A 27,688-nucleotide genomic window follows, 5' to 3' on the forward strand; every position below is an offset into this window, starting at 1 on the left:
TGTGATGTGAGACGTGTGTTGGGGGGAGGGGTTCAGTCCACTTTGGTCATTGATTGACTGTTCTGGACATGGTCTTACATAAACAAACTAAGAGAAAGAGGAGCATGACAGAGGGGTGGGCAGGGAATGGTTTATAGAGACTTGGAGTGTACACCACAGTGTATTACTGCTGCTCCAGGGGAAGCAGGCAGGCAGACATGGTGTCTACAATGAGCATGGTGCCTGCAGTCTATGTGCTGTTGTGCCTCACCTCTGCTGTTCTTCCTGTCTCTACAAATGACAGGTGAGTATTATATTATATTGCTTTCTTATGCAGTCAGAAAGGAGATAATAATTGTTAATTCACTGCACCTTCAGAAAATTCCAAATCTGTAGATCAGCTGCATGCAGTTCAATTCCTGAGGGTCCATTTATAAAGTATGTTGGTTTCTGTACTCACCACTATGTTCCTTGAGTGCTTAATAAGCACAAACTTTCACTCAGTTTGGCTCCTTTTAATCTTTCTACAAATGAGAAATGCATAGATATTAAGGGATCTGGTCAATGAAATAACTTTGTATTTTATAATTATGGCAAGGTAATTAATTTGGACATTTTATTGCTTAGTAGACACTCCAGAGTGCTGTACATTCAGTACATTTAACATTACATTTACATTTTTGATATCCAACAGATCCTCTTATTCAGAGCAACTCCCAAAGTCAAGCAGAAAAGGCATCCAACAAACAACACAAAATGTTATACAAACAACAACACCACCATCCACACACGAACAAGAGCCAGTGTCAAACACACAAGGCTGGTGTCACAAATGCCACCTGGCCTGACACGCAAGTGCAACGCAATATACCCAACAGAGATGTGTCATTCCAACACAATTCCAGCACAAACCCTGAAGTCAAACTTTCACATATAATGGATGGGATTAGGTGCACCTTGTTCATCACAGTACCACTTACTGGCTTACTGTATATTGTGAATTAAAACACGGGGTATTCCAGGTTTCCCGTGCATATCACAGTTATTTTACTCTGTCATATAAATATGACATTATGTGGCCATTCAAGGGATTCCTCTGCAGTGTTTTCCAGCAAAAGAAGAAAAAAAAAACAACAAAAAACTTGTTGAAGCAAGATGGAAATACATAGTTGTTCTCTTTCTTTTTCAGGTTCCTTGTGTCAGCCCCTAATGTGTTCCATGTGGGAGTGAAAGAACGAGTATCAGTCCAGCTGTTCTCCCCCCTGCTTAACCAGGATGTTTCACTATACCTGGAAGATGAGACGACTGGGCAGTTGGTATCACAAAAAGTCACCATTCGCTCAACCCAAGAGGGGGAAATAAAGATAGCAGAGCTGGAAGTAAGTGAGAGTAGTATATTCATGTGTCTAAACTTCAGAGATCCTCATCTCATATACAATACTTTGCTTTAGTCTGCTTAGGATCATAAGGAAGCAATAAATAAAACTGTGGAGTCTGTGGTTGGGTAAACATTTGCACAGAGTCCTTATTCTTTTTGGCTATGTTAAAGTACATCTGACCTAAGCCTTTTTGGAACCTATTGCCTTATTTGGAAAAAAGGTGCAGTTTAACACAGCTGGGATACTCACAACCAGCCATTGTGACGTGTATAAATCATTTACAGGGACAGAAATCAATATGATTTGGTATCCTTAATAGCTAAGTAGCTACACAGAGAACATACCTGATCACCAGTGTTTTTTGTGCTGTCTATATCGAAATGCTGGTAGTTAATCAAATAGCTAAGGCCTATATCTAAATACATGCCTAGTGGTTAAATGTACACCTGGGTTTTGTACAGCAAGTTAGATTTAAACCAAAATGATATTTCATGTTTTCAGTTTACTTGAAAGCCAAGTAGACATTTTGAAACACTGCCACTTATAAAGCAGTACCACCAGTCTTTTTCAGTATGTGCTTTCAGTGTATGACTACATGATTTGTTGATGACATGTTAGACAGAAAACCTTTTTATATTTTTTATATATATATTTTTTATATATAATATTACACCACCACTAGCTACCCCTGAGGACACACACACACAGAATTAGGCAATGTATTTAATAGTGGATCACATAGGATCAAAAGAAAAAAAAAGTTTATAAATGATCACTGTGTTTTTCCTTTGTTAAGGTGAACAGTAATAAACTATCAGAGCTGGCATCTTTTAAACGAGAGACTCCGTATGTGTTGCTGGTGTGTGAGATCCGTCCAGGACAGAGAAAGATGACCAGAGTGCTCATCTCTCAACACAGGGGCTACATCTTTATTCAGACTAACCAGCCTGTCTACAACCCCACACAGAGAGGTAGAGCTACAGCTGTGGCAAAATGTCTCTGCAGTGTTGCTGTAAAGTTGTGGTTTGGTTTTTGTTTCCTCGGTGTTACAGATACCAAAGCAGTAAATTGTATATGTTGTGTGATTGTACGGTTCAGGAGTAGTGATTGTTGTATAAATAATTCTTCATATATGGTCAAGATCTGACATGAAGATTACATGATACTGTTGTTACATGTTTTGCTTAGTGCGCTGGCTTATTGATAAGTATTTTGTTGCACTGACAGTTCATTTCAGGATCTTTACCCTGGATTATTCCATGAGACCCCATTCTGATGCTTTATATGTCACTATAATTGTGAGTAACCAAATGACAAGTTTCATTACCACTTTAGCACTGCTTTATCATGGCATTATATTATCATCCGCTGATTGCTCCATTTGTGTCACAGAATGCTGGTGGAAACAAGGTGAAGACAATGACCAAAAATGCCAAAGATGGAATCCTCTCTGAAAACATCCAAATTCCTGATGTTTCTGAGTATGAAAATTTAAGCTTCATTAAAGGGATTTTTCATTGTGAATTTTTCAGTTAACTTCAATATACTCACACCGAATAAGTAATTTTAAAAAATCCCCCATTAATGACATGTAAAATTTAAAAATTTCAAATTTGTAGTCCACAATTATATTCAGCAAAGTGTTCTGTGCGTACCATATGAATGGTAAGACCATTATATTTCTAATGGCTTACTGAATCGTTACAGAAGGGATTTGCAGGAAACAATACTGGTTTTGTACATAAAAAACCTGTTTGAACAACACAAGAATTGCAACTTTCTTACATATATATCTTCTTTATTTGCTTTAGACCGGGCATATGGAAGATTGTGGCTCATTATCAAGGTGATGAGAAGAATGCCGTTACACGAGAGTTTCAGGTCAAAAAATTTGGTGAGGAAGACTTTTTTTATTTGTTATTCTCTCTTTCTAATTCCCACTTCCTGTTTATGATTTTCCAACAAGGATTGTTTGAATCTACCAAGACTGTATAAATTCACCATCTACTTGCTGTATACTGGCTTTTGTAAAACTTTTGCTTCTGCTATTTCATAGAATACAAAATGAAAATGAGTAATATTGTATTAATAGTATAATTTGTGTAATGATAATTACATTAATATCTAGTTTTCAGAGAAGTACCCTTGAATTTTTTTCAATGAATAAAAAGTGATAACAGTAACAAGTCAAAGACTTACTCAAATAAGTTGAAACTTGCATGGAGTCATATTTGCCCTCTGATCAATACTGACAATCATGTTTACAACAACTGTGTCATTTCTTTGCTACATGTCAGTGCTCCCAAGTTTCGGTGTATCCATCAAACCCCAGCAAAGCTATTACCCTGTGAACCTGGGAACGTTCACCTTCACCATCGATGCCTCGTAAGATCTCACTCTCAGACCTACAGGTTCCCTAAACTATATAGCTTTGCACATTGAGTGATGCAAAAAAAATTACATTTTATGCATGCTATATTACATCAGAACAGCACACATGGCACTGAAGCAAATTTAATATCAAAGATAGGCTGCAAATTGAACAGAGAGCAACACATAACAATAGAGTTGCGAGCGTTTACCATAGAAGTGTTGTTGTAATACTTTCTCTCAGGTACTCATATGGTGAGACTGTGGATGGGGCCTTTCATTGCCGATTTGGTGTGAAAGAGGCAGAGGCTGGAGGAGAGAAAACAGAGATTGTGTTCATCAGGGGAATGGAAAAGACAGGATCGGTAAGAGGGAGAGGGAGAGGGAGGGGGGAGGGGGCGGATAGATCGGGGTTGACGTGTGAGACAGTTTGGTAGTCTTTTCAGGTATAATTTTGAATGAGTTGCTCTTTGCCTGTCATTGCCCTCTAGGTGAAGGATGGGAAGGCAGAAGTCACTGTCCATAGAAACCAGATCCTCGACATCCTCAAAAAGAGCAAGACTGACCTGAACGACATGACACAGCTGGCTGACAACGGCGTACAGTTTTACATCGCCGTGTCTGTCACAGACATCAACAGTGAGACGGGCTTGTGTTTGGAGAGTGGTTCAGAAACGGGGCTGGTAGAGTGGCAAGAGTGGCAAGAGTTTATGAGGGGCTGGTAGAGTGAAAGGGTGGACAGTATGGAAAAGCTGTGAGGGAGATGAGAAAGGGAGACAGTTTAAATTTGAGAAATGTGAAACTTCACATTGGCACGTCCCACATCTTTAGTTATTGTGCCGATTCATTGTTTCAAATTTGAGTATCTATTGCAACATATAGTACTCTGCTTGGATTTTTAGAACTTTTACATCTTTTTATATCTTTGTGAACTATGTTACCTTGTTTAAACCTGATTTAACCCTGGTGGTCTCACAGTTTTCTGTAATAAGGAACACCCATTACTGAAGTTCCCGACTTGACATTTTTCATGTTCTTGAATTTTTTAAACAGTTTCAGTTGTATTCATAATCATAATCTGCTTTTTGAAACCACACAAAATCTCATAATATTTATCCAAGTATTCAACTTTCTGGTAACACACCTCACCTTAATTTAGGGTTTTACAAAAATAACCTGAAAATATCCTGAAAATAAAAAAATGTAACTATTATCAAATTGTATACTGACCTTAAGCAGAGCAATATATGTCATTACATTATTTTTGTGACAATTGAGTAACAATTGAGAAAAATATTTTGAAATTGATAGAAATTGACCACACTCCAAAGGTCCAAGTGTTGCCACATTTATGGATGTTTCAAACATCAGTTGACACCAAAATAATTAACAAGATGACCTGAGATCTTAGAGGCACCAATGCCATCCACTATACCACTCTGCTGTTCTTTGTACATGCTCCTGATCTCATTTTATTATATATTTTTACTCTATTTGTGTGTTGCTCTTCCTTAAGCATATCAGCATGTTTAATTGCCACACACTTTTTTTGATTAATACAACAATTTCCCACTTGTGAGTAAATTATACAAAATCAAGCATTTTAACCAGATAGGACAGAAAATGATTTTTGTTTACAATTTTCACTCTAGGACATTATTTTACTTAAATAAAATAACAAATATTTAAGTATTATCTAACTGTAATTATATAAATTGGAAGATGAAAAATACCATTGAAACTTACATTGCAGGGGTGATTATGATGAATGATGTGACTGTATTTGCACTGTACTGTTTCCACAACAAATTGTTTTTGATGAGCATAGAGGAGGAAAAATATGGGAAAATACCTGTGAGTACTGAGCAGAAGTTTATTAATGTGATGTTTTTTTTTGTTCAGCAGAGATAGATGCTCTTTTCCTCCTCCTCTTATCTCCACCTGTGTAATCTTTCCCCTCTCCACCCGTCTGGCTCCTCTCACTGCCATTCTCTTTCACAGGTGGGGAACTCCAGGAGGCAGAGGTGCTTCTCCCGATTGTTTCCCGTCCCTACTCTGTGGACCTATCCCGAACTCGTACCCACTTCATTCCCAAAGTCCCCTTTCAAGTCCAGGTGGGTGACAACAAGAGGAGTATGACTCAGTGAATTAGGCTCAAGGAAAGAGTAACTTGAGGGGATAGAATAAGTTGCTTTAAAGGACAGCAGACTTTAAAATTTGCTACAGTCCTTTAAAATAGTGAATGCATTGGCACAATTAAGCCTGAATTGAGAAGCACTAGGAATGGACTCATGTCATTTTTTTTACATTTGCTTCTTGTTTGTTATGTGTCATATCCAACGCTGCCAACAGTGTCATGTGACACATTTGATATAGTTTGGGCAAGAGGTGTCCCAGTGAGACTGTTGATGGGGCAGCGTGTGACTTTAATTTGTACATAACATGTTATGGCATGTTATAAATGTCTCGTGAGCCATGCACAGTGCATTATAAATGCCTGCTACAAGCATTATGCCATGCTTATGCATGCTTTATGTATGCTTTATGTAGTTCCACTAAACATACAATGTGGCTAAATTTTTTGCCTAAAACATAATATAAATTGATGTGTATTGATGTGTTCTACCATTTTGTTTGTTGTTGATTCTGTTCACCTCTGCCCAGTTGAACCGATCAGCTGGCCTAAACCCATGGATAAATGCCATTCTAACAGAACTAAAGGTTATCTGCTCACTCGGTGTATATTGTGCCTTCGCCTAAATCTCTCCTACTCATCCACCTTATGTGTGCTTCTCTTAGGCGGTGGTACGACTTCCTAATGGTTCCCCAGCCCCTGGCATGGAAGTGAAAATTCAGATGCCAGTTTCTGGTGTTGAAACTAAAACTGCCAAAACTGATGCAGAGGGGCTTGTAAATTCTGTCTTCTTTTCTATCCCAGACAATGCTCCTCATGCGTCCTTTACTGTGAGTAACACAAAAATGTTGTGTGAGCACACACGCACACACACACACACACACACACACACACACACACACACACACACACACACACACTCACACACACATCTGTCATATATATGACAGATATAATGGCCATACCCATAGATTCGGTCTACTTCATAGATTAGTTGGTTGACTCCAGGGAGTTTATCATATGTTTTAGCCTCTAACTTAATTCAAACTGGCATTATAACATGAACAAAACCTATCAGTAAGAATTTGATTTTTGTAAGTTAAGATTGCAACATATTTAAATTGCTACAACAGAGCAAAAATAGTTTTGTTTATATGTGTGCTTATTTGTATTTTTGCCAGTGAATATGCTAACTTGTTCTGTTGTCTTAACCTAATTGTACTTGCACATTTGTTAAACAAAAGCAGTACATATACTATGTTCTTTTATTTTGCTATTTTTGATCTTAAGTACTTGCAGATTAAGTGACATATGTAGGAATGGAGCCAACAATCACATTTCATGTATTCATAATAATGTAAAAAAATACATTAAAATAAATGAATAAATAAATGAAAAATGGCATTACATGAAATTTAATTAATTGAACATTACAGCGAAGAGTGACAGATTTTTTCAACACAGCCTCTTTTCTTTCTCTATCTCTCTCTCCTGCTCTCTCTCAGGTGACAGTAGATGGGCATCAGTATCACATGACTGCTCTCCCTGCTACATCACCCAGCAAAAGCTTCCTATTCCTGAGTATGGACTCAAAGATCGTGACTCCAGGGCAAACAATTACAGTTGACATCACAACTGTGCAGGGGAATCCAGTGGATGGACAGATTTACTATCTGGTGAGAGGCAGAGGTGTTGGAGGGAAGGAGGGGGAACACAAGGAGAAGAGGGAATAATATGACACACTGGCAGCCAAAGCAGAAGGGATTATATTTGATGGAAGGGATGCAGTGCGAAAGAGATAACCATTTTGTAATTTGTTGGTACAGAGTGCCGATGAACAATGATGTTAAAATGACAACAAGCTGACAAGAACAATAAAAGTAACTTTGTTCAGCTATATTTAATCGTGAAAATACTCTGCTAAACAAACATTGGATCAGCAATATAAATGGCATTTTTATTTAAGTAATGCTACAGTACTCTGCCAGAATATTGTTTATGCCATGTCAGCATGTACAGCTGTGTGTGTCTCTCCTGCTGATTAGTCAAATATTCCTGCTGTACCTCTCTGAATAAACTGGAGGAATATTATGACACAGAGCTGTATATGTTTTACTGAAATGTGAATACAATATTTGCGTTTTCATTAGGTTCTCAGTAGAGGAATGCTGAAGAAAAGTGGCCAGGTCAAGGCTGGGGAGGTGACAAGACTTTCACTCCCTACCACCAGTGACCTGACCCCCTCCTTCCGCCTGATTGGCTATTACTACAACCAGGGTGGTGACATCATTGCTGACTCACTGTGGGTGGATGTCAGTGACCTTTGTGAGGGGAAGGTGAGACAATGAGTGTGATAATATGTGGTGGAACACGAGCAGGATATACATTTTTACATTAGATCTTATGTTATTACCAATTACCTATTGCTTTGAGTAGTGAATACAGTCATTCCCTGTGATTGCATAGTGAGGAATTTGAGACAGAGGCAGCGACATACAGAAGTGTGATCAGGTGTGTGGTAACGACTGCAAACTCTGGATGAAAACAGGGGTGGTTCAATATGGATCAATATCAACATAAACCCTGGAGCAGAGCCTCTGTCTTGTCTATTGTTAAAGAAAAGGATGTGTGTTATATGGCTTCACTGTTTGTGTGTTACATTACATTATTGTAATTTAGCAGATGCTCTTATCCAGGGCAGCTTACATAAATTATTATGTAAGTAGTTTTATTCATCTAGACTGCTGGATATTTATTGAGGCTTACAGCAGCACTGCCCGAGTGGGAAGTCAAACCAACAACCTTTTGTTAATAAGCCCTGCTTATTACCTCTACACCACACTGCTGCCAATGTGTATGTTGGATATTTCATTATTTAATCTTGATTTCCAGATTTCTTTAAAACCAGGGAAAGAACAGTACAGACCACGCTCTAAGGCAGAGCTGGATATTGATTTGCACGGCCAGAAAGCCAAAGTAGGCTTACTGGCTGTGGATAAAGCCATCTATGCCCTGAATGTTCACAACAAGCTCACAGCCAAACAGGTAACCACCACCCCCCCAAAAATGTCATAATCACAACGAAAAATTGTCTATTCTAAAGGTTTGATTTTGTTTGCCTTGTGGGTCATTGTATTTTCTGTTTTGTCTTTTAGAGTTCAGAAATACAACTGTAACTATTATCATATTGTCACCTTTCCTGTAACATTAGACTACATTACTGACATTACAAGTTGTAACACACAGGCTTTTTACTTTTTTACAGCACATTGAAATTAGTTAATTAGACATGATATTACACTATAATACATTACATTACAGTTGCTTAGCAGACACTCTTATTTAGAGCAACTTTACAATTTTTACACTTTATACATTTATACAACTACATCACTGAGGCAATTCAGATTAAGTACCTTGCCCAAGGGTACAAAACCAGTGGACCATTGCACCAGCAACAAGGAAAAAAACTGAACTAAAGACTGAACTAAGAAAATCCAAGCTGATTAGCAATTAATTCAATTCAATATCATTTATTAGATCAAATAAAACATGCAGTTTACAAGATGTTCATAAATGTTAAAAGTTTTTTGTTGGCAAACATTTAGATCATTGAATAATATCATTTGAATTGTTATAAATTGTATCTTTAAATTTCCTGTGGTTGTAGCTGACTATGATGTGTGTCCTGACACTGAAACAGTTTGTCTTGTGCCCAGGTATTCTCTTCCATGCAGTCCTATGACCTGGGCTGCTCATATTTCGGGGGTGTTGATACAGCAGCCGTCCTCAACAACGCTGGCCTTTCTTTCATCTCCCATTCTGAAACAGTCCTATCACAGATGAGAGATGGTACGCACACTATTACACAGTAGCATATCACTTTTAAAACTCAGTTTATGCCACAATACAAACACTTCTCTGTGACTAAGGCACAGAAAACGAAAAGCGTGCATACTCGCACTAATTCTTATGAAACCCACTCTAATTTGCCCAACTCAAAAACAATAACACATCCCACTTCTGCAAGTGCAAATATAACCACAAGGACAGTATCAAAAAGCACAGTTGCATAATGGTGCAGGTACAAATATAGACAGATAGATAGATAGATGTCTCTGTCTCTGGTATACCTCATTCTGTCTCTGGTATACCTCAACAGCCTGCTCTGTTTTTGTGTCTGTTTCAATAGGCTTTAGATGCAAGTCAGGATTCAGACGGCAGAAACGATCCCTCGATCTCCAGCAGCTCATGATGACCAAAGGTACACAGCTGTGTTCCTGATTTTTTCATGGTGTATTTTATTATCTTTCCCTCTAATGTATCATTGTGATATATAGCATATGTTGGAAGACATTATTAAAACATGAGATTGTAAAATGACCTTTCCCATCACAAAAATGCTTTGAATTTTTGTCATTTAATGTTTGGAAATACATTTGCTCATCCTTCCCTGGCCCATATTTTCAAGCCAGCGCAAAGCACTCTGGGAGTGATGACAACAGATAATTACAGAATCACTATTTGCATATGACATAATATGTAAAAGAGGTCATAAAGCGTCTTCAGATTTCATGTTCATTTACATTGTAATTACTTTTGCTCATTTAGCAGACACTCATATCCAGAGCAACTTACAAAGCTGAAAAATACTCATACACAATCCTGATGTCCTTATGTCCATGGCAAAAACATTTCCTCCCTTTTTTTCTCCTTCCTCTTGTGCTCGCTGGTCAGTGACTAGTTACACTGATGAGAGGCTGAGGAAGTGCTGCCAGGACGGCTTCACCCTGATTCCCATGAGGATCAGCTGTGAGCAGCGTGCCCAGAGAGTGTCCCGTGGAGGGAAGGGGCAGGCCTGTGTCACAGCCTTCCTGGACTGCTGCCTTGAAGGGGTGAAACAGAGAAACATAAAGATGCAAGAGGAAGCGCTGAAGGGACGGGGCAGGAGTGAGTACCGTTTGACTAACAGGAGCGTCTTCCAGTCAAGATCTCGATGAGGCCGGGATGCCAAAATGCACTGGCTGTTCAATGAAATCATTCACAGTATCCAAACATAAGCTGTTCAGAGCAGCTGAACTCCACCCACCGCAGTGTGGCTGTTGAACACTGGGTAGACGAAATTGTTTGTAGCCTCAACTAATCATGTCTTATTTTAAATGCACATATAAGCAATTTTGCCTTGGTAATCACGTCAGCTAGAGACATGTGTATGCCACAATGGGTCCACTGTCACATTTTTTTGCCATAATATTGTACACTGCATATGCGTATGTATACAGTAGATATGTTTTTCAACATAGAAACTTAAGATTTTGAACAGAGGTGCATTTATGTTGTTTAGAGATTGGAGTTCTCAAATGCTGCAATTATAATTTTGGTGGCAAGAAAAAGTAATTGAAGTGGTGATCATTCTTTTTGTAGAAGTGAATCTAAGAATGGAGCAGGCATGCTTGTGCCAAAGTGTCAAAGGGTCTGAAATGGACAGGGAAGGGAGACTGTGCCTTTAATGGTTCTGCACCCTCTTTAAGCAGTTCACCTCTCTTTGTCTTCCTCTGACTCTCAGCATCCAGCGCTGCGGAAATGGAGGATTTCTTTGACACAAATGCCGTGAACATTCGGCGCTTCTTTGAACCTAGCTTTGAATTCAAAGAAATCAACGTGGACGGGAAAACGAGGTGGGTGTGACTGCAGTGGCAGGGAGAGGATCAGGCCTGATTCACAGCAACCTAACTGGCATTTGTCTTTGCCTCTCGTTCCCTTTAAGGCATTCTATGATTCTGCCTGACTCCATTACAACCTGGGAGATTCAGGCTGTCAGTTTGTCCTCATCTCATGGTAATGTGGTCCCCCTCTTTTTCCATCCCCCCACCTCATCCATCTCTCTATCTCTGTTGCTCCTTCACTTGTTCCTGGTGTACCAAATTGTACACTCTTTTAATATCTTTGAAAGATCTTTTATCTTTTTATATCCTAAAAATTAATTTAATATATGGTTTATTTAAAATATATTTGAATGCATTTTCTGTGCAATACAGACAAAATATAAAACTCAAACACTAGATAGTGTGAACTTATTTCACTTGAATGCTAGATGTTGATTCCTTCATTATCTGATGTTCATTCAAAAAGTTCAAAGAATCCAATCTCAAGTTATGGTCAAACACCAATCATCTTTGGTGTTGCCTCATGACACACGATTGATTGGCAAAGAATGTTATGTACAGATGGTATCATACATGACTGTGTGTCTTCATTCAGGATTCTGTGTGTCGGAGCCCAAAGAGTTGCGTGCGTGGAAGGACGTGTTTGTTTCACTGCGACTGCCATACTCTGTCAAACGATACGAACAACTGGTCATCACTGCTGTCATCTACAACTATGGGGCATCACCCAAAGAGGTAACTTCAAATGCTCTTTAAATGGCTAATACAGTGAAATGAACAAAATACTGATACATTAAAAACAATAGCTGGAGCAGAGACATGCTGTCTGAAGTACTGAAGTATGAAGTATTCACTGACTAATATTCTCACCCATAGTGACATACTTATTAAACAGTGATGCGATGATCACATGAGCAATTCTCATGTGTGTGTGGAGTAGTAAATGAGTTCTTGGTTTTTATTCTGTGATTTGTTCTGTTTGTTGTAGATGCATTTGATCTCTCTATGCTGTCATACAATTGTGCAAGCAAGTAAGCTGTAGAAACCAACTGTGGCTAGTTGTGGAGTGAATATATAAAGGGGTTTGAATTCAATAATTAAGAACTATCTGACATGATGTAATGTGTGTAATGCAGAAACTGAAAGCCCACCTCTTTCATCCTCTCTGTCAGCTGTCTGTCCATATGAAACCAGTGGAAGGGCTGTGCTCACCTGGCTCTGCTTCCAGCCTCTCCCACCTTAATGTGACTGTGTCAAATGGCTCTTCCCAAGCTGTAACTTTCTCTGCGGTTCCCATGGCCACAGGGCACATCCCTGTTACCCTGTTGCTGTATGACAAAAAGGAGGAAATGGGCCTGGATGCCATTCAGAAACTCTTGCTTGTTGCGGTGAGTGGAAGACCTCTGATGGGTTCCAGCATGCTGTGCTCTCTCTTGTGTCCTTTTGTGGCCTGCAGCTTTAAAGGGTTCTGCTTCCTTCCTGCGAAAGAATGAGTTGGTGAAATAATTTATTTCCCGAACAGCCCATGGTCAGATGTCATGTTGCTATTGTTACTTACCCTAGAGGATTGTGAGATACATAATATTGGGCTAAGGCCACATTATGCTTTTCTTATATCAGTGTCATATTAGGCTTCAAAATGCAGTAAAGCTAGGTATTGCATTGAATTAACCCCCCTAAAGTCAGCATTGTTTCAAGACGTGCCTGTAAGAGAAAAGGGTGATACTCACAGAGTGTGATTCCATCCGGCATATATCATCTTGGTGAAGATAAGCCCTGCAAGAGTGTGCAGTGTTTATACAGCACATCTCAGATGAGAGTTAGACACACACACACAGAGTCTTATTAGTTTCAGCATAATAGGTTTGGGAATGCTGCTTCACTAAATTTTCCCTTCTTTCATTTCAATCTGTGTTTTAACAACCTTGCAGACAGAAGGGGTGGAGAAGAGAGAGGAGAGAACCCATATTCTTGACATGGACGGTGAGAGACTGGGGTGGGGTGGATGGGCAGGCAAGAAAAAGAGAGAGAAAGAGAAGTGGTATAACTGAATTTGTGACAGCACTTGCCATTCAAATTGTCAAACATAGAGTAGCTCATCATAATATTTCTGTTATGACAGGTGATTCTGACTTTTTTCTTAAATGGATGCCTCTTTTCTCACTGTGAACTGAGAATAGTTAAGATATGGTTACATAGCTTTTGAATTTGACACTGCCTTCTTCTCACCTCTGTTTTTTGCAGGGAGGAGCGCGAAGACTTTCCCGATTGATGGAGACTTTCCAAATAGCACAGTTCCCGAATCTGGCGTCAACCTATTTGTCAAGATTGAAGGTCTTGTTTTTATAATTTACCCCCAGACTGTTTTAGGCACTCGCTGTTGTCACCGTAATAGCCTATGTCACTGTGCAGGTGCCATTTCAACCCTGATGTCCTTTGTAAATTGCACTGTGTGACTCAACCCCCAGGGGAAGTGTTTGGCAAGTCAACAGTCCTGCCACTTCTGTCTGCCTCTGGGGTGAAACATTTACTGCGGGCCCCCATGGGGTGTGCTGAGCAGACCATGATCCGGATGTCCCCCACGGCATTGGCCCTCCGGTACCTGGACTACAGCCAGAGCTGGAAAGATCTTCCCCCTGGGACCAGAGATACAGCGCTTACTCACATAGAGGATGGTAAGAACTATGACACAGGCCAGAATCAAATCCTTCCACTTTGCAGTTTGTCTTTAACTAAAGTAACAATTAACAATTAATCACCATAGCGTTTGCATTTTACCTGAACCACGTTAATAATCATTAAATCATTTTTATTGAATCATGATCTCTTTTTCATTTTTATATCTCTTTCTTTCTCCCTCAGGTTATACCAGAATTTTGACATACAAAAAGGATGATGGTTCCTATGGAGCATGGCTGCACAGAGAGTCTAGCACCTGGTCTTTACTACTTTTTCTTTCTTTAAACATCTCTGTATGAGTTCATCTCAATGGTCAGATCAAGGCTGTAATGTTTTATCTGCTTTAGAGGCAAACTACTTCAAAGCTTACAGTGATTCTAGAAAGTCTGCACATGAAAAAATTCTGATTTAATGGAGTTGCATTTCAGGCTTCAAGAAACAAGAAGAAAGACATTTTGAAAATGAAATTTTGAAAGGATCTGTAGACTTTCTGGATCCACTGCCTGTTGAGGACTTCAAAATAATATCCAGCAGTAGTCATATAAGTGACAAAATATTTGCCATATTTATGCCTTTGTCTCCATGTTTGACTGCCTCTGTGTGTCTGTCACTTCCTTCCCCAGGCTGACAGCTCTGGTAGTGAAGGTGATGTCTCTTGTGTTGGAACGACAGTGGGATGGAAGAGGAGAGCGAGGGAGGGTGGGGCAGGGCTTTGTGAGAGAGGAGATCATCTCTGAATCAGTGACATACCTGATATCCAAGCAGGACAAGCTAAACGGGGGTTACACTGACCCCCATCCAGTCATCCACAGAGAAATGCAGGTAAGGTCACCTCTTTATTTCTTTATTAGTTACTAATAATGTGGATATACCTTTTTTTGGTAATATCAGTGGTATACCGTTGACCTGTTACTTGTGTGTTCTATTGCAGGGTGGTATTGGTGGCCTGGAGGGGGATGTGTCTCTCACTGCCTTCATAACCATTGCCCTGCATAACTCCCTCCCTTATTTGAGTGGCGAAGTGAAGGAAAAAGCGGTGAGTTGAGGGAGCTATATTGCAGGCTGAACTCTGCTCTAAAAGACAGGAAGGCTACTGAGGGCACATTGTTGTTACTATTATTTATGTGCTTATCAGGTACCTCTTCATCCTGGTAGGTTATACGTTTACATATTATCCATTTCTAGAGCTGGTTGATAACTGGAAATAAATTCATCTGAAGTTCTTGATCACATTCTCCGTTGCTTACTCATCATGGCCCACTACCAGCCCATTGTATCGTGACAGATGCCTCAACAGGAAAATAGTTTGTTGTAAGAAGTGTCCCATTGAAAAAAGCAACTGTTGTGTAGAGTATTCTGAACTTCTGTGAGGATATAGCAGAACAAAATTAACCTTTGTTAAAGGTTAATGGGTTAATGAATGCCATTTTTGAATGAAAAATTAAGGTCCCACAGTGAATGACTGAAACAGATTAGCGTTGCTGCATTTCAGACATGCTGAAGGTTGTGATGTCCAGTCAGATACAATGCTACATCCTGTGTGTTGTGTGTGTTGTGCAGGAGGCCAGTATATCTGCTTCCGTAGCCTATCTCAACTCTGCCTTCCCATCCCTGAAGAGGCCTTATGCTGCGGCGATCACTGCATACTGCTTGTCCATCTGCCAAAAAGATAGCAACCTCGGCCTGTCCGCTTGGAACAGGCTCAAAGAACTGTCCACTATAGGTGAATTTGTGCATTAATCATAAGGGAGGGCATTATGTGATTTTTTTTTTTTTTGGTATTTGCCGATTTTACATTTTAGTGTGAGGGGAATACTCTATTTTAAAATTCCCATTTATACTTGTGCAGAGGTGGATACCCCGGCTTCAGAAAGTAAAAGTCCTGCCACATATTTGTTCCACCCATGCACTACACCAGCTGAAGCCGGGGTGTACACCTCTGTACTTGTGAAAACAATGAGTTTACTGATTGTGAACTATATCTTCTTTTGTAAAGGTAAATGTATTAAATGGGTAATTAACTTCCAGTTTAAGAGAGTAACATAATTCAGAAATCACTGCTTAAGAAATGTATGGTGGTATGTTCGGATTTGTGATTTCAAAGTGCTGTCAGGTTTTCTTGTTGATATGTACAGTTAAATAACGTATGGTCACGTCCTGTCCAAAGTGTTGTTCCAACAATGAAACTGGGAATTTTATCGTGGGTATTATATAATGGAATATTTATCATACATGATTACCTACGCTACTATACATGGGATTGCAATAAAAAAAAAATTAAGGCACAGTAAAAACAGAATTAGTCCTTATATGACATGGGACATATCTAGCATACCCGGACATATATTGTAAATGCAGAATGTTCATTTTCAATGAAAATCTGAATGTGACCATGGGAATGAAATGGTGAATGGAGCATGTTTGGAGGGAATTTGCTATACTTCTAGTACCTCACCTGTATGTTAAAGTGAAAAATGGATGTATAGATTTTGCAGTTTTTTTTTTCCAACAAACTACTTATGCTTACTTTTTGGCTCAAAATGGTTGATAGGTGTTAAAGGTGCACCAGTAAAGACACCTGCCTTGTGCTGGCTTAAGAGTAATAACATACCACTGTTTCATGTTCTCTCTGACAATTCTCCCTTTTCTTTCTCTAACTTCTTTTTTCAATCAGATGAACAAGGGGAGTGTCAGATGTGGCCATCCAGGTCTGACATGCGATTGGCAAATAATGCAAGAGATTACCTTGTTCCATCCTCTCAGGCCATAACAGTGGAGACTACAAGCTATGCCCTCCTGACAGCGCTAGCCAATAAAGACATGGAGACAGCAGATTCTGTGGTCTGCTGGCTCTCAAGACAGGAAAACTATGGAGGGGGCTTCAGCTCCACTCAGGTAATTATGAGGGGGCTTCAGATCCACTCAGGTAAGTATAGAGGGGGCTTCAGATGCACACAGGTATGTACAGAGGGGGCTTCAGATGCACACGGTTATGTATAGAGGGGGCTTCAGATGCACGCACGTAAATTATGGAGGTGGATTTCATATTTACACAGGTAAAAAAGAACAATTAAAGAAGCAGTGTTATTAAACACACTGTTAAATAATGGGCTGAGCTTGTTGATGTTGTACTGAGGGAGAAGGTGAGAGCTTAGTTATATATCATTAAAGTGCAAATGGGAGAGATTTGTGGGCATAATTTTTGTTTACCTTAAAACATAAAGCTGAACAAAACATTAACGTAATTTATATCATTTTGAAAAATATTTTTTCTGATGAAAATGACAGAAAAGGCCGTTCATCTACAATGAACAAAAGTGCATTTTCAGCAGCATCATACTTCTGTTAATCAGAAATATAAACAAATCCCTATATTGGATCCACAGACAGGTTGACTTGAATGGATAATACAATAGTATAACAGAGTTAATAGAGTAGTAGACAGACCTGAGACTGTTGTAATGTATGCTCCTATCCTGAGGGATGACTCCACTATAGTCATTGGAGAGAACTGAAGCACTGGACAATGGTTGGAGTTTGGGATCTGGCCATGTACTGTATATCTGCCATTGCAATGATATAAAACCATGTCTGCAGGTCTCCTGAGTGACTCACGCAGTAACAACACTTGCTTCAAGTGCAGGCTGAGCCCTACGGCCCTGGTTTGAAATGGGCAGAGCAAATTGGTTTCATTCCACTGAGGGGTGGGTAGGTCAGGCAGGGTCCCCATGTTGCTTTGCTCTCGACAGCCTGGGACTTCCTTGGGTGCCTCAGACAGCACCAGGAGGGTGCACATATCCTCTGACAGAGTTTGCCTCCTGGTGTACTGTTCAGTGGTTGCTGTTGCGGCGGCGATGAGCTTTAAATGTATGACTGCTGACTACTATATGTTGGGTAGAAAGTTCCAAATACCAACTCCTGTGTTTTTAATTGTTTTTAGTTTGTGATGTTTAATGGCACCATGTGTCACTGCACTCTTGTCCAGTCAATTTATTTTAATTTACAATGTAGTGTAATGTAGTGTTTTAAATAGAAATGGTGGATAACTTCATATTTACGTTTTCAGATTTCAAGTAACTTAAGCAATAGTTCTATAGGACCATGGAAAAAAAAATCTCTCTCCCTCCCTCCCTTTCTCTCTGTCTCTGTCTTTCGCTCTCCATCTCCCGCTCTGTCTCTCTTCCTTCCTAGGACACTATAGTGGCTCTGGAGGCTCTTACTGAGTATGCCTTGAAAAGTCAACCTCCAGCCTCCACAAACATAGATGTGCAGTTCAGTGTACCTGGAAGGAGTGTGCAAGAGAAACTTTCCGTGAACAGACAAGGAGAGAAGGTGGAAGCAGAGCTAAAGGTACACAGAGACACATCTTCTGCACCAAGAGGAAATGATAAAAAAGAAAGTCACATTGCATTATAATCAGTGATGTCCTCCATACCAGCCCACTGTCACTACCCGACCTTCTCCGTGCTGTGAGATCATCATGCTTAGTCTGTTTTCTTTACTTGGTGATTTGTACCCTAATAATGTGTAAGTACTCATAAGTAAATAGGATATCAGTACTCATTTATCAACCCACAAACTCCTCTTTAAGTCCTTTGGGTGAGAAGTGTCTGTCATGGACACTAGTGTGACACTTGCAGCTATCATAAAATTGTTGTAGGAAAACTTTGGTTTGGGAGCTGTATATAACTGAATAGGCAGAGGGAGAAGGCATGTAGTGGAGAGGATGTTGAGGTTGTCATTGATCAACAAATTTTTTTCTTCTTGTTTTGACATAATCATATCTACACTAATTTATTAGAGGTAATATAACTCTAAATTCAAGTACAGATTAGTTCAGATCAGAATGTGCCTAGTCTTTAACTTTAAAGTTGCAGTAACTTATGTGAGCTAGTGTTTCTTTTTGGTTATGCAACATTGAATTCTGAACTTGAGGAAAGTAACAAACACATTTTGAACGAAATGAAAATTTGAGGTTGTCATACAAAAATTAAGGACAGTGCCCATCTCCTTTGCATTATTGTATAACTGCAGTTAGAATTACAATGCCGGGCCATTTTCTGTTTCATATGACTCTGAAAATCTTTTTCAGCTCTCTCTTTGTCTCTTCATCTCTCACAGAGGCTGATAGGAAACCAGATCAATGTACAAGCAACAGGAAAGGGGAAGGCAAAGATGAAAGTAATTTTATTCTATACTATATTTTTATTGTATAAAATATTTGATGATAAGCTACTGAATAGGACACATTACTAACTGATGGTATAAAATAGCATAACTGTCAACTTTTGCAGTGGTGAGTGTGATATCTTGTTGTATTATCAATATGAATCCATGAACTTTAATCTTCCGTCTGTCAGGTGGTGATGGCCTACCATGCTTTGCAGCCTGAGGATGTCTGTCAGCTGCTGTCAATCACTGTCAGTGTGCAAGGCAAAGTTAAATACACTGGTGAGAGTGGAAAAACACTGACATACAAAACTGAGACATACATTCTTTCTAAACTGTCAGGATCAGAGGTAATTCTTGTGTGAGTCTTTTTAGTTTTAATTTGCATAATGCTGAGAGTTGAAAATAGGGGTGAGGGTGTGAAGGCAAGACATTGACACGGGATATACAGGCCATCTACATATGAAATGAGCACGTAAGTACATGGTACTTGAATACATAATCACTGACTGGATGTCTTGATACACTGCAGAAATATTCAGTGCTTTGCCATACTCACATTGATTAAAACTCCTCAGTTTCAAATCCAAGGTATGGACACTGTGTGTGTGTCTTATTGAAACACATGAAAAAAGAAGATGTGACTGGCTTTATCCCTTAGGCCATATGGATTTTACTCACCTTTAACTTTGCTTTTGTGTCCCATATAAAATATTGACTAGCACTTCCATACATTAAACCATAAACTTTCAGAAACATTCATTTCTACAACTGATACATTCGACTTGTATTTGGTAACCGATAGCACCTATGAAAAGGAAACATCTGTTTTCACACAGCATTGTTGATCAAGTGTTCTCTCTGCCCTGTTTTTGCTGTGTTATTTTTGTTTTTCAGCCCAAATATTGGAAGACTATGACTACACCGACTATGGTGCAGATGGGAGCAGAAAGGAGGAGGAGGACAGAGATGTCCCCCGGACAGAGATCGAGTGGTTTGATGCTCGCAGCAGACGCAGGAGAGACACTAGCCAGAGCCAAAAAGCCCAGGAAGCTGTGGAATATGCAGTCTGTGTCAGGTCTGTCCAACCAAGCTTCCAGCACCAACCTGGATTTGTCAGCCGTGTTTATCTGTCCATATCTCTTGTAAATACTGTTGGGCTTCTAACCAGAGGGTTTCATGTTTGATTTCTGCTGTATATAGGCTTTTCATGAAAATGTACACATTGCTAGTAAAAACTGAATAAGGAGGGGGGATAAATTACTGTAAGCAGTTTAATGGTGCATTTGCCATTAGGATTACATACTGTATTTCTTGGTCATTGTCAGCTAATCCTCACTTAGCATGATTGGTGATCGGAAGACAATATCTGCATTTCTGAGCAGTCTATTTTTGTGTCTGTAGTGATACATGTATGTGTGTAGGCCACTGTATTAGGCGTTGTTTTAATTTTTACTTCCTCTTTTTTATGTTAATGTGTCTCCTGTTTGTGACACCGTCAGTGTTGTGTTCTAGAATCTGTTTGCTGGTTGAGCATATTGAGATTGGTGATTGTGTGCCTCTCTATCTATTGGCTGTTCTTCAGTCATGACCCGAGCATGAACCTCTCTGGAATGGCCATCGCTGACATCACACTGCTCAGTGGGTTTGAGGCAGTGACTGAAGATCTGGAAAAGGTAAGCATCATCATTATTATCATCATCAGAGCAATCTTCAGCACCACCATCACCATCATCATCATCATCATGGCCATCATCATGGTCATCATCAGTTTCTCTCTTTTCTTTTGTGCTCTCTATCTTTAGCTAATACTGCTTCCTTTTCTTTTGCCACCCTCATGTTCTTCCTTTCACTTATGTAATAAGTAGGGCCCTCAGGTTTTCTTGGATCACAACCTGTATTTCAATCATTACCTGCAGGTGTCACTGTAGGCACTCTGTAGGTACATGATATCCACTATTTCCATGTCTTTGAAGCTCTATCAGGTTCTTTGTTTACTTTGTATTTATTTATAGTTGTTTCTGTTGTGAACATAAAAAATGAAAGCGCTCTTTTTTATCATTTTCTAAACTATCCCATGAAAAACTAACATACCCCTGCACATTTGACAGGCGTCCACATTTTCCATGATTCCAAATACTTGGCCTGAATGCAACAAGTGACGCTGTCTGATCTAACCACTGACATCACTGTCATTTTACCTTAATTAGTGGGGGTTAATTCATCTACTTACATTATTGGGGAGGTGCAACTGAATAATTGTTTAACAAGTGGCTTGAAAACTGGCTGAATTAACCTCTCGGTCATTGAGGACTGAAGTACATGCAAAAAACTGAGGTCTCTAGTAAGGAGTCTCAATCAAAGAGTCAACAGATGATAACTCAAAGTTTTTAAATGCCCTTCACAGCCAAAAGCCTGCTTTAATTTATCTAATCTCATACATCCACATGACTGTACTGTTGTATCTCTTCCATTTCCAGCTCACTATCTCAATTTCTCTCTGTCTCACTCTCTATGTTACTTAAGTAATAGCTCTTTGTAACCTCCAGCTGAAAGACCTCTCAGACCAGTATATCTCTCACTATGAGACCAAGGAAGGAAGAGTCCTGTTGTACTTTGATGAGGTGAGCCACATACACACATATCTGGTTGTTCAATAGGAATAGTCACACCATGTCATAATATACTGATGTTTACCTACATAAGTACATTAGTATTACCCCCTTTAACCCTCTGTTATTACTTTGTACATTGTGAAATGCACAGTCTGAATTTTTATATTTCTGTTTTACTGTTTGTGGTGCATATCTGGTGTTTAATGTTACAACAGCATTTGACTCCATTGTCCACTGTAAATTTTCCCCTGGGCACAATAAAAGTTTGTCTTGATATGGACACATACAGTACACAATGTCTAAATGTCAGAATCAAATAAGCACATGCCGCATGCAGAGACAAAACACTTTCCACACGCCACATGCTGTCACTCACTAAAGGAATCTGTTGCTCTCTTAGGTTCCAGACGGAAGGGACTGTGTAACATTTGGTGCCATTCAGAGGGTTCCAATAGGGCTGCTGCAGCCTGCTCCTGCTTCGTTCTATGATTACTATGAACCAGGTAGCTGAATGATAGTGATTGGTGTATTGGAGTGTATTTGGCTTCCGTTGCCTAGTCAGGTTGCCCAAGTTAACTTGGTGATGCTCACACTCACTGGTTTGTTAATGTTGTTAGCCTGGTCTGACACATTACATTACATTAGATTGCATCATTTAGCAGAAGCTCTTTCCAAATAAGTGCATCACTATGCCAAGAGTAGTTATCGAGAAGTCCTACAAGAGGTCAGTAAGATACTGAATTAAGTGCTAAACTAACTGTTTAGCACTGTTGCTCATTTAACTTGAATGGATACATTTTTGTTCTATTTTGCTGGAAGTCACTCTGGATAAGAGCGTCAGCTAAATGCATGCAATATAATGTAATGTAATCTGATGCTGGCTTCTTGAATTTCGAATAGTTACATAGTAATATATTCTCCCTGGTGGACAGGCCAATAAAATTTGCATCTATAGCTATTACCAAAGTTAATGGGGCATCCAAGTTCCACTATAACTTTTTAAAATATAAAATTGCTAAAATAATACCTTCCTTTCATTAGTTACATTATAGATTCTCCTGAATGGTATTCTTGGCAAGTCTTTTATTGTTACTGTGTGCTTTGGCCCTCTCAGACAGGAAGTGCACAGTGTTCTACGCTGCCCCCCAGAGGAGCAGGATGGTGTCAACGCTGTGCTCAGGGGACGTCTGTCAGTGTGCAGAGAGTGCGTCACAAATTTTAGTTTCAAATCATCACAGATTTTCAGTCTGTACAGTGACAATAACTTGTATTATGATGTTGACACTGGATCAACGTCCAGTATTCTATTTCTTCAGCCATGTAACAGTAGTGGTGAAGCAAGTGAACGTACTGATTCCAGTTACATTTGATACAACTATTGTAGCAATTTTAGTGACAGCCTTGTTTCTACAGAGCCCTGTCACAAGGAGCAAAAAACCTTTCAGAGGAGGATAAAGAAAAAAGAGCGCTTAGACTTTGCATGCTACTACCCCACCGTGGATTTTGGTATGTACACCTTGCAAACTGTGCCTCTCTCTTTACAGTTGTGTTCAGTGTGACTGTGCAGGGTTACTTCTGGGTTGCGCTCCTTGCTGTTAAGATAGCAGGGCAGATCATTTGCTCTGTTATTGTGGCGTCTGGAAGAGCTTTGTCATTTTGTTGCATTGTGGGTAGTCCATTTGGAGATAATCTTTTTTTCTAACTTGCTTGTTAGAATTTGTGCAAATGAAATTGACAGCTCTAAACTCAGCTTTAGTTGGCTGGGAACCTCTTCCTTCATGGAGGTATTTTTAGTTTTAGTTTGCTCAGCATTTGTGTGATATTTTCAGTTACATGGGCGTGCAAGTGCATATTGCTGCATATTAGCAATTGTGTGTCATTGTGCTATAATTGTAAGATACTATGTGAGATTATGGTTTTGTTGTTTGAAAGCAGTGCGAGTCTGACTGTGTCATTCTGCTTTTTAGGTTATACAGTGAAAGTTGACAGTGTGTCTGAGAAGAGTAACTTTGAGCTCTACCATACCACTGTGCTGGATGTTCTTCGAGCAAGTATGTGTAACTAATGTTAATTACAGTTGTATATTTTTTAAGAAAAAATTATTCATGCCATAGTTGCTGTCACGGAGGTTCATTATGTAAATAGTCAGTCATTGAGAACATCAATGATATAGTTGTTTTAAATGACAATTATCATTTACTTAATTGCAGCAAATAGTAATTCATACCTTCTCTGTGTTTTATTGCTTTTGACTATCCATTGTTATTGGCCTGTCACAGCCAAGATCAATACCAGTTTCAAGCAGTAATAGATATATTCAGAAGAACAGGAATAGAAATATGAATTGAAATTAGGAGTAGGTAACAAAAATCAATTCAAAATCACAGAATATCAGCATGATGGAGAGCAGCATCAATTAATAGCAGGCACAGTGTAGATCTGCTGATTTTTATATCTTGTCTGCATTCAAAGATGATTTTGAGCGGTATATAATATAAAGATTGGTGAAGAAAACTGTGCCTGCTTAAAAAAAGACTCCCATGATCAAGCAGAAAATTTGTGGGAACATGGTAATGGCTTCCTGTAATGGCCATTTAAGCTCATGCAGCTGTAAGCTCCAGATCCACCGCTAACCTAACCCAGAGTCAATTACCAAACTTACCACCCCGTTAATCTATTTCTTCTGTTTACTCAGTGGCAAGAACAAGAAATGGCACACAGCAAGTCCTCAGGTTTGGTTATCTGTGTTAGTGCACAGGGCATAATGCAGCATGTAGCAAAGACTAACAATGTGTAAAAATGTTGTTTGTTCTGCAGCTAATGACGCACAAGTGGCAAAGGGCAGTGTTCGGATATTTGCTAAGAGGCGCCAATGTAAAGGAGCACTGGAGATGGGCAAGAGCTATCTCATCATGGGGAAGGACGGCACCACCACAGACACCCACGGACAGTCAGTACACCTACACGCTGGGCAATTATATTCTGTAATATAGGACATGGGCACCCCTCTCTTAAAGTACAGCTTTTCAGTTACAGCAGCAGCATTTTTATTTTCCTGAAACATGCATTAGTCGGGCCAGAATTGGATGCATTTGGAAAGCTTCTCAAACATTTGGCACAGTTACAGTAAATGTTTATTTTCACATCAGGTCCAACTGTGCCAGCACACTCCGTTTTTGAGAGGTATACCTAGCCTTCCAAATGAAAAAATATATGTAACTTTAGCTCCAAAAATTGTTGTCACAGTTCCAATGCGTAAATGTATAGTCACATAGGGAATACACATTCACTGTATGTAAAAACATGAAAACTTGAAATCTAGAGTTGAACTCACAGCAAGAGGATTTCAGTTAACATGGGCAGAAAGTGTCATTTTAAAAATAAGACACAATGCATTTGCTCATTTTATATTTATTGTTTATTATATAGAGATATGCGAAATATTATATAGAGATATGCCAGATATGTCATCTAAGTCTATGCTTTTCAATACATTATATAAATCATGGCCTCACAATGACCATGTTGAGGTTATGTCATCTTCATCTCTTTCCATCTTTGTTACTTGTTCATTGTATCCAGTCTAACTGCTATGTACTTTCTAAGATTATGTAATTTAGTACACGTTACTTAACTGGATACAAATAAGCATATTAAACAAGTAATTCCAATGAAAAGTGAAATATATAATAGGATTTAAATAGGTTCCTATATTTAGTTACATCTATGAGTTTGTTCTCAAGACATGATTGAGATCTGTTTTTTGGTTTTCTTTGGTCTTTCTTTTTTGCTTTTTTCATTTTTTTATGGAGAACACTGCTCTTTATTGTATTTATATAAATCTTTCCTTCTCTCGCTCTCTCTCTCTTGCTCTTCCCCCCTCTCTTCAGGATGCAGTACCTGTTGGACTCAGCATCCTGGGTTGAACAGTTACCCACTGACGGAAAATGCAAAGGAACCAACAACAGACTACCATGCAGGGAATTGAACAACTTCCTGTCCACATATCAGATAGACGGCTGCACTCAATGAGGTCTCATATCTTAGATGAATCAGCTATACACACAAATTCACTCTTTCAAAGTCATGTATGCACACATCTAGCAATTCAAGCATACCTATACATCAGTCACTCTCCTATAGATATAAGTGGTACTAAATGGTCATACACACGCAAAGAGACATACGCTTTCAAGTTGTTTCCTGGGAAACTTGCATTAACATTCATGTCAGACCCCAGAAACCGGTATGTAAATTATGTCTCATTTTACTCAATATGGAAAAAATTAGTCATGTTTGTTTTTTTAGTTTGAGCTCCCTGTTGATTTAATAACTTGTGTTCTATGCATGATAATTCAAATGAAAATGTATTGATTAACATTGACTTCACTACTTGATTAAATGCCCAATAAACATCACTAAATGTCACTAAAAGCATAAGTTAATTTCCTGTGTAGTAAAATGAAAAAAACATTGGGCTACACATTGCAACAGCAGTGACTGGACAGTGTGACCTCAGCAGGGCAGTAAGTGTAATTGGCATAAGTCAGATACATATAATGGAGGTAGGTCTGCCACAGCCTGTCAATCACAGTGTTCTTGATGACAGCGAAAGATATCATTAGCTTGCTGAGCTACAGACCGAGGTCCTACACATACTGTGGTTCTGATTGTCAGGGGTGACCTCACCTCCTATAGTGAATGGTCACATCCTAACTCATGCAAAAGGACTCTGCTACATATACCTGGAAGTGGATGGATGGCAGACAGATATAATCAACATGCAGAAAGGGACAGATAAGTAGAGGAGGAACTGCAAGTCATAATCAGCTCTGGGCCTGGGATTATTTATTGTTTCAGTAAAAATGCCTGTATACATCAATGAAAATTGTTTCAGCTACACTGGATAAGCAAATGAACAATGGAGTGTGTTATTTCTCCATCTATGACTGAGGGATTAGATGATTGCAAAATTCAGGACTCACAAGACCAGTGACACTGCCTATGGTTATAATAAGAGTGTACTGTAGAACATGAAAGCGTGAGGCTTTATATTCATATTGGTATGCATAAAGACAAAGCTACAATCAGGAATTCAAAGACATTCAAAGAGAAACACACAACAAGTTTCAAAGCACTTTGTGGTAACTTCTCTTGAAATCACATGCATGAGCAATCTCTCCTACAGAAGAGTGCAAGAGTTTTATGTCAATTCATCCTGACTGGAAGTAGGTGGAGATAGGCCCCAGTTTGCGTCTTTGTTCACAAGTCTGTTTGTCGGAAGATCCATGCTGTCAGCAAACACTGTAAACCAGTCATGCATTCACGTAAAGACGGTCTCACAAACACCCACGCGTACACACACACGCACACGCACACGCACACGCACACGCACACGCACACACACACTGACGTGGTGCAAGACACGCACTCACATACGCCTACACTCCCCTTGGAAGCTCAGCCAATTATTGAACTTCACTTTGGTTCAGTGCTGTGATTCAGGTTCATACCATATGTATTTATTTTCTTAATTCTGTAGGGTTTTTTTTTCCCTGCGGCAAGCGAGACCCTGAGAGGGTTCTCTGTGCTCTGAATGAAAACCCCCTCACATCAACAGGGCACGGGAGGGGGGAGCTGGGCTGGGGTTAGTACAGTATAGACACACCGATTGACTGTACTTGACGCCACAGTGCC

The 27,688-nt window shown here is 39.4% G+C and overlaps 1 protein-coding gene across 1 annotated transcript; it reads left to right on the forward strand.

Annotated features, from left to right (window-relative positions):
- Window positions 1-100: 100 nt before the first annotated feature.
- Window positions 101-26,132, forward strand: c4b (complement 4B (Chido blood group)). The gene is made up of 41 exons (XM_036538756.1): window positions 101-283; window positions 1,169-1,358; window positions 2,155-2,329; window positions 2,586-2,656; window positions 2,751-2,839; window positions 3,170-3,252; window positions 3,656-3,743; window positions 3,973-4,093; window positions 4,220-4,367; window positions 5,730-5,842; window positions 6,528-6,692; window positions 7,368-7,538; window positions 8,013-8,198; window positions 8,755-8,907; window positions 9,582-9,714; window positions 10,055-10,126; window positions 10,600-10,812; window positions 11,429-11,540; window positions 11,630-11,700; window positions 12,124-12,263; window positions 12,701-12,916; window positions 13,460-13,511; window positions 13,773-13,862; window positions 13,997-14,203; window positions 14,391-14,466; window positions 14,831-15,029; window positions 15,139-15,243; window positions 15,768-15,930; window positions 16,882-17,102; window positions 18,399-18,557; window positions 19,329-19,388; window positions 19,568-19,658; window positions 20,274-20,454; window positions 20,962-21,052; window positions 21,926-22,000; window positions 22,392-22,494; window positions 23,106-23,195; window positions 23,405-23,497; window positions 23,959-24,042; window positions 24,809-24,941; window positions 25,882-26,132. The coding sequence occupies exons 1-41, from the start codon at window positions 198-200 to the stop codon at window positions 26,021-26,023; spliced, it is 5,211 nt and encodes a 1,736-aa protein (XP_036394649.1). The 5' UTR covers window positions 101-197; the 3' UTR covers window positions 26,024-26,132.
- The last annotated feature ends 1,556 nt before the right edge of the window (window positions 26,133-27,688 follow it).

This window comes from Megalops cyprinoides, chromosome 10 (assembly GCF_013368585.1).
Source record: "Megalops cyprinoides isolate fMegCyp1 chromosome 10, fMegCyp1.pri, whole genome shotgun sequence".
Taxonomy (NCBI): domain Eukaryota; kingdom Metazoa; phylum Chordata; class Actinopteri; order Elopiformes; family Megalopidae; genus Megalops; species Megalops cyprinoides.

Excerpts from the sequence above, each read along its gene's own strand:
- c4b (XM_036538756.1), top strand. The coding sequence starts at position 198 with ATGGTGTCTACAATGAGCATGGTGCCTGCAGTCTATGTGCTGTTGTGC. Across the intron at positions 4,094-4,219 it reads GAATGGAAAAGACAGGATCG|GTGAAGGATGGGAAGGCAGA; the intron begins GTAAGAGGGAGA and ends ATTGCCCTCTAG. Across the intron at positions 8,908-9,581 it reads ACAAGCTCACAGCCAAACAG|GTATTCTCTTCCATGCAGTC; the intron begins GTAACCACCACC and ends TCTTGTGCCCAG.